General features: G+C 43.1%; 1 protein-coding gene across 2 annotated transcripts in view; it reads right to left on the bottom strand.

Moving 5' to 3' along the window:
- guf1 (GTP binding elongation factor GUF1) overlaps positions 1-13,836 on the bottom strand; it is a 38,360-nt gene that overhangs the window by 6,629 nt on the left and 17,895 nt on the right. Inside the window, exons 13-15 of one of the 2 annotated variants that reach the window (XM_062043661.1) lie at positions 12,541-12,674; positions 10,326-10,427; positions 8,546-8,939 (exon numbers count right to left, since the gene is read on the bottom strand). In XM_062043661.1, coding sequence (XP_061899645.1) covers positions 8,837-8,939; positions 10,326-10,427; positions 12,541-12,674 — 339 coding nt within the window. In that variant the 3' untranslated portion in view covers positions 8,546-8,836. Of the gene's footprint in view, positions 1-8,545; positions 8,940-10,325; positions 10,428-12,540; positions 12,675-13,836 lie in introns of those variants that run through there. The other variant, XM_062043660.1, reaches the window with a different exon arrangement.

The following is a 13,836-nucleotide window of genomic DNA, read 5'->3' as shown; positions in this document are numbered from 1 at the left end:
AAGGGATGTTCCATCAAGTCTGTCTCCTTCCTGAAGACCGTCCCCTCTTGCGGTTTGTGTGGCGCGACTTGACCAGAGATGAAACCCCAGCAGTGTTCGAGTGGCAAGTTCTACCATTTGGAACAACCTGCAGTCCATGCTGCGCCAGGTTTGCTCTACAGCTCCATGTAGCCAATCATAGCCAGCCAGGAGATGATGTGAGCCTCTCTATAGAGAGGTCCTTCTATGTTGACAATCTCCTAAAGAGTCTGCCCAAACCTGAGGATGCCAGAGAGTTGGTGGACAGACTTCGGGGACTCCTTGCAGCTGGTGGGTTTGATCTACGCCAGTGGGCTAGCAACGTGCCAAACGTCGTGGGACACCTACTCAAAGAAGCCAGGTCCGACACCCTCGAGCTCTGGCTCGCACAAGATCGAACAGACTCTCCTGAAACCACTCTAGGACTCAGCTGGCACTGTCAAACCGACACCATGAGCTACAAGCATCGACCCATAGAGTACGGAGTTCCAACAATGCGGAACATCTACAGGGTTTTGGCCAGTCAGTATGACCCGTTAGGGTTTATCTTACCATATATCACTCGAGCCAAGATGCTGGTCAGACGCCTCTGGGAGAAAAACAGAGACTGGGATGATCCTCTCCTGCCCCAAGACCTCTTACAAGCGTGGAAGGCCTGGGAGGAAGAACTAAAATTTCTATCTCAAGTCACCTTGCCACGAGCGTATATACCAGTCGAAGTGGATGAGTCAAGCGTCACCCATCAAGTCCATGTGTTCTGTGATGCATCGGAACAGGCTTATGGCTCGGTGGCGTATCTGAGAACGCTGGACTGCCGAGGTCAAGTCCATCTGTCCTTCCTACTCGCCAGGTCCAGAGTTGCTCCCAAGCGACTACTCTCCATACCCAGACTGGAGCTGTGTGGAGCGGTCACAGGAGCTCAACTGGCTAAACTCCTAGAGAAAGAGCTCACGCTGAAGATCGATCAGACTATCCTGTGGACAGACTCTACAACAGTACTGGCGTGGCTGCACTCAGAGTCCTGTCGTTTCAAGATTTTTGTTGGTACCAGAGTGGCCGAAATACAGGACCTCACGAGTCCCACCGCCTGGCGATACATAGATTCAGCGAGAAACCCAGCTGACGACATCACTAGGGGCAAGACTCTACAGGACCTGACCAAGCCGAACAGGTGGAGCCATTACCCCCCCTCCCTCCTTTAGCCTCCAGCTGAGTGGCCTGTCAAGCCCAACGTCGAACAGGAAGGCGATGCCTCCGAGCTACGACAGTCTACTTTCTGCGGTGTCACCTTAACAACACCTAGTACGCCAGACGCAGAGGTGAAGCAGTACGATACCTGGGAGGAGCTGCTAGTAGCTACAGTGCAGGAGTTACATGGGGCGGCGGGCAGCTACACTGCCGAAGACTATCGCAATGCTGAGACCCTCATATTAAAGCAAGCACAGTGCGAGAGCTTCCCAGAGGAGTTGCGGCTCTTGAAAGCAGGAAAGCCCGTACCATCCGGCAGCAGACTGCTCACCCTGTCACCGGAGATGAATGAGGAGGAAGGACTAATCCGTGTCGGTGGCAGACTGTGACGTACTGTAGACATCGAGCAGACAACGCTGCACCCTATTGTGTTAGACCCTGGGCACCCCTCTACCAAACTCCTCATCCAAGATTTCGACAGTCGCTTGCACCATCCCGGGCCAGAGAGGGTGTTTGCTGAGATGCGGCGCTCATTCTGGATCCTGCGCGGCCGTGAAGCGATTCGCCGTTACCAACACAACTGCACAGACTGTCGACGTTGGAAAGCCAGACCTTCTGTTCCAAAGATGGCAGATCTACCGCCCGCCCGCCTGCGGTTCTTCAAGCCCGCCTTCTTCTCGACGGGGATGGACTGTTTCGGGCCGTTTCAAGTCAAAGTAGGAAGGCGTACTGAGAAGAGGTGGGGTATAATTTTCAAGTGTCTCACCACCAGGGGTGTGCACTTAGACCTTCTGACCACCATCGATGCAGACTCCTTCTTGATGGCTCTCAGGCGATTTATCGCTCGTCGAGGAACACCAGCCGAGCTGCTCTGCGACTGTGGGACAAACTTTAAAGGAGGAGAAAGAGAACTGAGGGAGGCTTTCTCTGCCCTGTCACCAGACCTGCAACAGCAACTCGCCAAGCAGAATATTGACTTCCACTTCAACCCCCCTGCAGCACCTCATTGGAGGAGCATGGGAAAGGGAAATCCGCTCCGTAAAGACCGCCTTGTACACCACAGTGGGAACTCAGTCAGTCTCAGAAGAAGTGCTGCGGACCGTGCTACTGGAAGTAGAAGGGATTCTTAACTCAAAGCCATTGGGATACGTCTCCTCCAGCATCACAGATCTCGATCCTGTGACCCCCAATAGTTTGTTGATGGGGCAGCCAGACGGGTCCTTGCCCCAGATCGTATACCCAGAGACTGAGTTACTGAGCCGCCGTAGATGGAGGAATTCACAGGTGCTGGCAGATCGCTTCTGGTCCTGTTTCTTGAGAAACTATCTGCCAAGCCTCCAGACTCGTCAGAAATGGCACTCTACGCCAGCTGACCTCGCAGAAGGCTCAGTAGTGATGTTGGTGGATCCCCAGCTTCCACGGGCCTTGTGGCCCATCGGTCATGTTACTAGGGTCCACCCTAGTAACGACGGCCACATCCGTTCAGTGGACGTGAGGATCAGAGATCGTGATTACACAAGACCAGTTGCCAGGCTGGTTGTCCTGCCAGCCCTGCCACCCGGCGAGGAAGAAGACAGCTCTACTGCCACCATTGCCCCTTCGTGAGACACTAATAACTTTGTCACCTTTCTATGGAGCGAATGTACACTGTACATTCGGGGGCGGCTGTTAGAAAGGTTCCCAAACTCCGTCCACCTTAAGAGACTGTTATGAGCCGTCCACCTTAAGAGACTGTTATGAGCCGTCCACCTTAAGAGACTGTTATGAGCCGTCCACCTTAAGAGCGCAAGGCATTGTGGCGTGCTCATTCATTCTACCCACAACAGAGCACAGAGTGGTGAATGCACGTCATTTACATTTGCTGCCTATATATACATAAAACGTATAATATTGTACAGCACTGCGGTGCCGGGTGCGTCATTGACGAACGTAAGTTCATTATATAGTTAAGAATTCTAATGTACACGTTTAATTGCCTGTTTGACTTCTCTGCATTTGTTTGTTTCCGATGCTAGTTGAAAGTAATCCATTACTTACTTGCGCGCAGTGTGCCTTGTTTACAGCGTCTAGACAATGTAATTCATGTAACAGTTCTTTATCTCTTTAAAGAGAGCATTTGCGGACATTTGTGCCTCGTACATGGAGGCAAGCACCTTATTCTGCACGGCAGGTCACAAGTACCACGTTTACGTGCCTTCTGTAGCGTGCAGTGACACCTTGTGGTCTAGTTAAGACATTTAAGTTCAGTTAAATGTTGGGATGATGTTATTTGAGTGTTTGGTTTGATGCTATCCTGCAGTGTGTATGGCAGGGCTTACTGTTTACTGGTGAAGCTAATGTTTACTAAATGCCAATTATTACCGGTATATGCTATATTGTGTATCCATGATATATTATTGCATTAAGGTGATATGTGCTATTACTACGTAGGCTATGGTATTTTATAATAATTGTTTATGATGTTCTTATCTGTTTACTACAGAACCACCAATACTAGCCAGTGTTGTACCATTCAACTAATCCATGCCTGTCAACCTGCCTACAAAACAAGTAAACTGCCCTATGCCAAACGAACTGTCCTGTCCATTGTGTCCTGACCGACGCCCCGGGGGCGAATGAGACTACCTTTATAGAACCATACAGTCCTTTTATAACTCTCCACAACATTGTGGTCCTTCGAGCCGGATGACTTCATTTACCCCTGGACAGTATGGACTTCGAAGGATTAGGAGCACGGCCTAGGCGTCAGACACGCCCACCAACCCGCTTTGATGATGACCAGCTCAGCAACATCAGGCAAAGACACGGGCATTAAGAAGAATGGTTATCTCACGAGAAGGAGGGTGCAGCCAAGTCAACCCCCCCCCCATACTCTACCCCCGCTCCCTACTCCCATCAGCTTAGGCGAGATGCTGCTTGTCATGAAGAGGACCCGTACGAACCAGAGTGGCAGAGGTACAGGTCAGACACCCAGCTAGCCCACCTACAGCATGTAGAGAGAGAGACAAGGGAGGAGTTGACCCGAGAACCAACCCCGAGCACTAATTTTGTGTTTTATTTATTGTGCAAACTGACAGTTCCACATGTGGCTGCAAGATCAGTGCTAGCACTACACAGACAGACGATGGACAGATGAGAATCCTCCGTCATACGTATGTGTGTCAACATTTTTGGATGGTCAGAATAAAAAAATAATTTACATATCGTTTATTCAGCAACATAATTGTATAGCTGCTAGAGGACTTAAGGGGCTGATTAAAATTCATTAAATTAATTAGTTTTTGTGTCCTTTAGTATTGTACAAAATATACACTATAACATTTCCTATATGAAAAAAAAAATCTTGAAGTATGCATTTTTGTTTATTAAAGGCCTACTGAAACCCACTACTACCGACCACGCAGTCTGATGAAATGTTAACATTGCAACACATGCCAATACGGCCGGGTTAACTTATAAAGTGAAATTTTAAATTTCCCGCCACACTTCCGCTTGAAAACGTTTTATTATGCTGACGTATGCGTGTGACGTCACGAGGACAAGGGAAGTATTCGGAGCCCGAAAAATCCTATACACAAAGCTCTGTTTTCATTTCATAATTCCACAGTATTCTGGACATCTGTGTTGGTGAATCTTTTGCAATTTGTTTAATGAACAATGGAGGCTGCAAAGAAGAACGTTGTAGGTGGGATCGGTGTATTAGCGGCTGGCTGTAGCAACACAACAAGGAGGACTTTGTTGGATAGCAGACACTAGCGCCGGCGACCTCACCTTGACTTCCTACGTCTCCGGGCCGCCGACCGCATCGTCGATCGCTGGAACGCAGGTGAGCACGGGTGTTGATGAGCAGAGGAGGGCTGGCTGGCGTAGGTGGAGCGCTAATGTTTTTATCATAGCTCTGACGAGCTCCCGTTGCTAAGTTAGCGTCGTTAGCAACAGCATTGCTAGGCTTCGACAGGCGTCGAATACACATTAACCGTGTATTTACATGTTCAGTGTTTGGTTCGGTGTCTCCTGATAGTAGTATTGTTGAACTTCTGTCTATCCTTCCAGTCAGGTATTTATTTATTTAGTGTCTATCTGCATTTGAGACAGATGCTATCACGTTAGCTCATGCTAAAGAGCTTCGTCGAAGTATTGTCGTGGAGATAAACGTCACTGAATGTCCATTTCGCCTTCTCGACTCTCATTTTCAAGAGGATATAGTATCCGAGGTGGTTTAAAATACAAATCCTTGATCCACAATAGAAAAAGGAGAGAGTGTGGAATCCAATGAGCCAGCTTGTACCTAAGTTACGGTAAGAGCAAAAAAAGATATCTCTTGAACTGCATTCTAGTCCGTCACTCTAACGTTCCGCATCCACGAATCTTTCATCCTCGCTCAAATTAAAGGGGTAATCGTCGCTTTCTCGCTCCAAATATCTCTCGCTCCATTGTAAACAACGGGGAATTGTGAGCAGCACTACCGCTTGTGACGTCACGCTACTTCCGGTAGGGGCACGGCTTTTTTTTATCAGCGAGCAAATGTTGCGAACTTTATCGTCGATTTTCTCTACTAAATCCTTTCAGCAAAAATATGGCAATATCGCGAAATGATCAAGTATGACACATAGAATGGATCTGCTATTCCCGTTTAAATAAAAAAAATCATTTCAGTAGGCCTTTAAGCGTAGTAAGTGCAGCCTCTCTCTCATTCACCTTCACTGGTAAAACAAAAATCAAAATAAAATACAACATGGTGTCAATGTAGTTGCACTGCATGACTGCTTCTACAAACCCCAAAACCAGTGAAGTTGGCACATTGTGTAAATTGTAAATAAAAACAGAATACAATGATTTGCAAATCCTTTTCAACCTATATTCAATTGAATAGACTGCAAAGACAAGATACTTAACATTCGAACTGGAAAATGTTATTTTTTGCAAATATTAGCTCATTTGGAATTTGATGCTTGCAACCTGTTTCAAAAAAGCTGGCACAAGTGGCAAAAAGACTGGGAAAGTTGAGGAATGCTCATCAAACACTTATTTGGAAAATCTCACAGGTGAACAGGCTAATTGGGAACCGGTGGGTGCCATGATTGGGTATAAAAGCAGCTTCCATGAAATGCTCAGTCATCCACAAACAATGTTGGGGCGAGGGTCACATCTTTGTGAACAAATGCGTGAGCAAATTGTCAAACAGTTTAAGAACAGCATTTCTCAACGAGCTATTGCAAGGAATTTAGAGCTTTCTCCATCTAAGGTCTGTAATATCATCAAAAGGTTCAGATAATCTGGAGAAATCACTGCACGTAACATTGAAGGCCCGTGACCTTGGATTCCTCAGGCGGTACTGAATTAAAAACCGACATCAGTATATAAAGGATATCACCACTTGAGTTCAGGAACAATTCATAAAACCATTTTTAGTAACTACAGTTCGTCGCTACATTTGTAAGTGCAAGTTAAAACTCTACTATGCAAAGCGAAAGCCATTTATCAACAACACCCAGAAACGCTGTCGGCTTCGCTGGGTCCGAGCTCATATAAGATGGACTGATGCAAAGTGTAAAACTGTTCTGTGGTCTGACGAGTCCACATTTCATAATGTTTTTGGAAACTGTGGACGTCATGTCCTCCGGAACAAAGAGGAAAAGAACCATCCGGATTGTTTTAGGCGCAAAGTTCAAAAGCCAGCATCTGTGATGGTATGGGGGTGTATTAGTGCCCAAGGCATGGGTAACTTACACATCTGTAAAGGCACCATTAATGCTGAAAGGTACATACAGGTTTGGAGCAACATATGTTGCCATCCAAGCAACGTTATCACGCCCCTCCTTATTTCAGCAAGACAATGCCAAACCACATTTTACAACAGCGTGGCTTCATAGTAAAAGAGTGCAAGTACTAGACTGGCCTGCCTGTAGTCCAGACCTGTCTCCCATTGAAAATGTTTGGTGCATTAAGAAGCGTAAAATACCACAACAGAGACCCCGCACAGTTGAACAACTTAAGCTGTACATCAAGCAAGAATGGGAAAGAATTCCACCTAAAAAGCTTCAAAAATTGGTCTCCTCAGTTCCCAAACGTTTACTGAGTGTTGTCAAAAGGAAAGGCCATGTAACACAGTGGTAAAAATGCCCCTGTGCCAACTTTTTTGCAATGTGTTGCTGCCATTAAATTCTAAGTTAATGATTATTTGCAAAAAAAAATGGAAGTTTCTCAGTTCGAAAATTAAATATCTTGTCTTTGCAGTGTATTCAATTGAATATAAGTTGAAAAAGATTTGCAAATCATTTTATTCTGTTTTTATTTACGAATTACACAACGTGGCAACTTCACTGGTTTTGAGTTTTGTAAAGTGTCCACAAAAAGTGGTAAATTTCTCCTGCATGTTTGAAAACACAGCAGAAACGACACAGGTAGGCGCATGAGAACATGAATGTGCATTAAATGAGAGTGTCTCCGTGGTGATGCCCTGTATATAACACGCAAAATCCTCATTTAAATAGGGCGATCTGCACCACTTAACAATTGTACACACAATCTTAGTAAATCACACGCAACACGCCCACTAATAGTACACACTTTTTTTTTTTTATAGAATGCTATGTTTATTGTTTAGTGCATGGTATTTGGATCTTAGTGAATCAGGCCCATACTGTATCTAACAACCAAATTCTATGAAGAAGGCAATGTTATTACTGTGTTAGCACAGGAAAAAAAGTGCAAGAGCATGATGGGGCATGATTGATGCTCCCTTCACATTTTTGAATGCCTAGAACCGGCCCTGCCCGCTGGGACTTATTTAAATGCATTTCATTGTGTTCTGCCAATACAACTATACTTTTTTTTATTATAAAATGTGTTTTATTTTCATATTTTTGAGTGTTTGGAACATTCAATTGCATTTGTATGATTTCTTATGGTGGCGAAGTTGGTAGAGTGGCCGTGCCAGCAATAGGAGGGTTGCTGGTTACTGGGGTTCAATCCCCACCTTCTACCATCCTAGTCACGTCCGTTGTGTCCTTGGGCAAGACACTTCACCCTTGCTCCTGATGGGTGCTGGTTAGCGCCTTGCATGGCAGCTCCCGCCATCAGTGTGTGAATGTGTGTGTGAATGGGTGAATGTGGAAATAGGGTCAAAGCGCTTTGAGTACCTTGAAGGTAGAAAAGCGCTATACAAGTACAACCCATTTATCATTTATCATTTAAACATTGCTTTGGTTTTGCTCACAACTTTTGGAACGGGTTACTAACAAAAAGTGGAGGTACTACTGTACTTCCACATTCTGAGGTTCATTGAATGCATCAGTCAAAACTAGACAGACAACAACAATGACGGCAATAACTTCTGTATTTTATTAAAAATACTTGGTGATCAATGAGGCCTGCTGAACTACCGGTATTTGAAGCTTTCCTTTACAGGAAACTGAACAACAACAATTTTACATCATCACCGTGGAGCAAGCAACATGCCTCAAGTTCTTTGGGTTTCACGTGGCTACTGACCTAACATGGTCAACCAACACGGCAGCAGTGGTCAGGAAAGCCTAGCAGAGACTGCACTTTTTTAAGACTTCTTAAGAAATGTGACATTGAGACAGCTCTTCTGCAGAGTTTCAATCGATCCACGGTGGAAAGCGTCCTAATTTACTGCTTCACCGTGTGGTATGCCGCCTGTACAGCCAAGGACTGGAAAGCCCTCCAGGGGTTCATGAACACAGAAGATGGGCTGCCCTCTACCCCTTCTGGAGGACATTGAAACAACACGTGAGAAAAAAAGAGCCAGGGGCATTCTGTCTACACCCCATATCCTGGCTGGGGCCTCTTTGAACTTCTGCCCTCCAACAGGAGCTACGGGGTCTTAAGGAGCCAAACTATGTCTCAAGAACACTTTGGCTCCTGAACACTAGACACTAGTCACCTAACTCCACAGATATCCCATTCATTCAAATCATCAAGGAGAGAGTGGGGCACAGGGGTCTCATTAGTTGCAAGAGTGGAGGGCTTTTTTATGGGCTGGGGGATGGGGCGGTATTGGCATTTAATATTTATTATTGCACTACTGCTATATATGCACTGCGTAAAGAGTAGTCCATCATAATGTTGTTGTTTACCTGCTGAGCAATGACAATAAAGACTATTCTATTCTATTTAGAAGCTAAGGTGGTCAAGGCAAAGTGTGTGTTATAACATGTGCCTTAAAGAACTAATCAAGTCAAGTCATGCCAGGCTGAGCTCCAAACAAAACGGAGGAGCAGCCTTCATCAGTGATGTGAAGGACTTCAATTAACAGGATGTGCACCAGCTCCCTTACTGCTTCAGTAGGTATTGATCTGCTGTGCATCATCATTTTTGCTACATTGTCCTTGTATGCTATGTCATATCATTATCATACAAATGTAACAAACTGCCAAGTAGACATTTTTCGATGTTTTCGTGGGTGTCATATTTTGTGCTCCATAAACTCTGAAAGGTTTTGAAGGATGAAGGACTCTTTCACCTTTACAGTGAGCGTAGCGATTCAATCTGTAGGGAAGTGGTTTACATTAGGGATGCTTCGAACAGGTTTTTATGCTGCCAATTCCGATCATCCGTAAGTGAGATCGGCTTATACCAATACCAATCCCATGTATAACTGTAATTTTTTTTTTTTTTTTATGGTGAGCCAATTGACAGTTTAACAATATTTACACAATATTTAAACTATCCCGTCATGGAGCCCACACTTAATCGCAACAGAATATGCGGGGTTGGAGAGAATGTTACGAAACCAGAGCACGTTGACCAAGAGGAGAATTAGTCATTATTAAGAACGTATTAATCAGTTAATTATTCCGTTATACAACCAGTGAGCCATTACCTAAGAGTCTTCCCTCAATAACCTCAGAATTATTGCTTATTAGTAACCCTAACCCTAACCCTAACCCTTATATGATCCTCTAGTGTCCAAATAACTCTAAATTAAGTCTTTGTTACTTTAATAAGCAACTAATTAATGGTGAATATGTTCCCCATACTAAAGTGTTACCAAATTATTAAACTAAAGTGTCCCAATCGTAATCAATATCATTTTAAAAGCCCGTAAAACGAGCTTTATAGGACCCTTTTAACATAAACATTTAAAAACTTACCTGTGTACAATTGTTGTGAGTTCTTCAACTGGGCTTCCATTCAGTAGGATATCCATCTTGATGAGATCAGCAGCCTGGTAGCCTGCATTCTCATAATCAAAGCTACGAAGGAGAACATTCAAATGAATGTCCAGGGGAGAGACACAACACAATTTGACAAAATCAACAATTTAAGCACACACTAAGCGGTAGAAAATGGATATGCATATGGATATATTGGGATGTCCCGATTAATTTTCACTTCTTATACAAATATTGGGAGTCTTGAGTATTGGCTGACACTATTATTGATCTGATAGGATATCGGCACGATTGTATTATTTTATAGCCTGAAATGTTAGAATAGGCTTGATCAAGAGATATTACTCAGAAAACAATGGTAGGTATGAAAAACACTAACCTAACCTAACCTAACCGTCTGGATTTGATTCAAGCTGTTGGAGTTAAGTTCATGACACAGTAAGTTGAATGATGTGGACACTTTTGTTACTGTATACTTTCTAATACATGTCTGCCTTGAAGACTTTGTATGTGTAAGTAATATGCAACTATAGTTATTTGATTTTTGTTTATATTGACAAATATGCAATTTTAGACTGCAATATTGTTCAATTAAGGACAATTATTATGTAGTAAACGTCTAGTTTCAAGTGCTTAGCTTTTGTAGACTGCTAGCTCCTAGTAGCCTATAGCCGAACCATGTTTGTCTTTTGTAAATGACTTGACTAAAATTCAAGAAGAGACCAAGCTTGTGTGCTTATTGGGAGACATTTAGATGTTAATTAACACTTCAGCTTTGCACAAGTAAACATAGTGCCGGACTGATTGTATTAAGATATTCCATGCAAGCCCATATAATCTAACCTGACTCTCACCAGATCCTTGTAGTTCGCCGAGCTCCACACAAGGATCTGGGACTTCTCAATAGAAGATGTATTTCAGAAGGCAGGCCCTTGTAAAAAAAATCATTGTATGTGATTGGATAAACCACTTGTCCGTTATCTTGAATGAGGGGCTACTTCAACCACTCACACCGAAAATCAACCAGTGACACTGATGAGAGCGACGCTGGAAAATCCAAAACAGAACAGCCGACATATTGGATAACGACAGAGCAAAAAGTTCTTTGTTCATCTTTTAAAGAATGAATATTCGATAGATTTGACAAAACAGTTGCAATAGCAGAATCAATGTCGCTGCGTGCCGCCATTGTTGTTTGAGTCAAACAGTCGCTTCGGCGCTACGTCACATCTATGAAATCCCGCCCGGCGATCCTGATTGGTTTATTATTTTTTGCTATTTTGAAGGAGTTTGCATTGCCCTCGAGCCCAGATCCTTGTGTGGAGCTCAGCGAACTACAAGGATCTGGCGAGAGTCAGGTTACATACAATCCCCTTCTATCGGATCAGGACACCCCAACTATATACAAAGGCATTTCAGTCAAAAACAAACCATGATTATAAACAACAGATATAGTGATAATACAACACATATTAAGAACATTAAGAATCAATTCATTAACTTAATGTGTATTTTTTAAAGACATACAACAGTTGCTCTTTTAATGTTCAACTCTGAGCTGCAGAGGACGTTTGTTTGCATTTAAATAATCAAGAATCAACTGCCACAAATAATAGAACGCTCTATTATCAATTACAAGCGGTCCTTGTGTCGCAACATTCCCACATTTTGTGATGATGCACGCAGTGCCGTAAATGCTTGATGCTATACAAAAATACAGAGAAGAGAAGGTAAAAGAGAACTTATCAATACACTGAGAATCGATAATGTCACTTTTGTTCTTATTAGTTCATTTTTTCAAAACATATAGCCGACGAAAGGAAAGTGACAGTGAAGTGCACGACTGATCCAAGCTACTCAAATGTTGTGATTATGATGAATGATAAAGATGGTATCTTTGAAAGGTGAAAGTGAAAGGGTGAAAGTGAAAGGGTCTTCTTCTCTTACAGAATAGACAATGATAAATGAGCACTGTAGTGGTTTCACTTTGGACAATATTGTGACTGTATTTTAGACGTACTGTATATGTATGTGTTCTGTGCAGTGTGACTGACTTAGCTGTAAATTTAGCTACAATTTTAGGTATAAGCGCCAAATGACACTGCCGTCGTAAGAATGGAAATCATACTGTAAGCAGACCAAGGACCTCCTGTAATCAACTGGTAAAGTTCAGTGCTTTACCTGGCATATTTACCTGGCATATCCAGACGACATAGACTTGAGGAGGTCATAGAAATCCACAACAATTTCATTTAAAGGGAAGAGATACTTCATCATCACACGCTGGTCATCCACATACAGCATATTCTTCTGGGTGCCTCTACGGTTCTACAAACATTACACTTTTATTACTAGGACTTCCGCACTGAGTGATAGCTACAATGTTTATTATCATTATCAGTGTTTCCTTGCATTTTTGAGCGCCTGGACATCATAACAATTTAATAATGTTAGCAAGCCTATGTAGCTTTGTAAAAAATTTGGTAATAGAGTGGAACATCAACCCCTAAAATTAATTCCACAAAATCTGGTGGAGATGTCTATAACGGTGTGTTCCATTAACCTCGTAAGTTAGAAGTCAGATTTATGAGTGTTACAGTTACTAGGACAGAAATCAAGATGGCCACATCCGCGGAAGCTATTATTGCTCTGGGTTTATCTTAATATACACTTATGGAAAAAATATGCCTGGAAACACAAAGACGCCATTGCTAGCAATGTGGTACACATATTATACACATGGAAAAAGGTCATTTATATTACAGTAACATTAGCATATATAAATGTCCAACAATACATTGTAGACGACTGACTTAGTGTGACAAAAATGGTCAGAAGAGCTAGTAACGGATATTACAGAAGCTTCTCTTTTTGTTTACACTCAGAGCAGCTATCTTTGAAGCAAACTCAGCGGTGGTGAGGATCCGCCGAATTTCTGAGCAGGAAATCAGACCTTGGTGGGCGTTACAGTTGAAATGTTTAACTAGGAACTCAGAAATTCCGACTTCCCAGTACAAATGGAACACACTATAGTATCTTGGGGTGTCCCAATCCAATATTGATATCGGACAAAAAAAAAAAGGTGTCAGATTTTATGGGCTTGCATCTAAAATCTCTGATACAAGTAGTCCTGCAGCATGTTTACTTGCGCTGGACGGCCAGTTAACAACTAAATGTGCTCCAATAAGCACACAAAGTTGGTCTGTTCTTGTATTTTAGTCAAGTTATTCACAAAAGGTAAACATGGTAGGCTATAGGCTACTAGGAGCGAGCAGCTACACAACAGCTAAGAACACATTAGAACATAAGCTAGAAATACATATTAAGTGTATCTTATTGAAAAATACTGCAGTCTAAAACAGCACATTTGTCAATATAAACAAGTGTCAAATAATGTAGTTGCCTATTACTTACACGTACGTCTCCAAGACAGAAGCCTATTAGAAAGTATCTAGTAACAAATGTGTCCGCATCATTCAACTTACTGTGG

This window comes from Entelurus aequoreus, linkage group LG04 (assembly GCF_033978785.1).
Source record: "Entelurus aequoreus isolate RoL-2023_Sb linkage group LG04, RoL_Eaeq_v1.1, whole genome shotgun sequence".
In the NCBI taxonomy this organism is placed as follows: domain Eukaryota; kingdom Metazoa; phylum Chordata; class Actinopteri; order Syngnathiformes; family Syngnathidae; genus Entelurus; species Entelurus aequoreus.
This window is presented reverse-complemented; position numbering and strand designations above follow the sequence as displayed.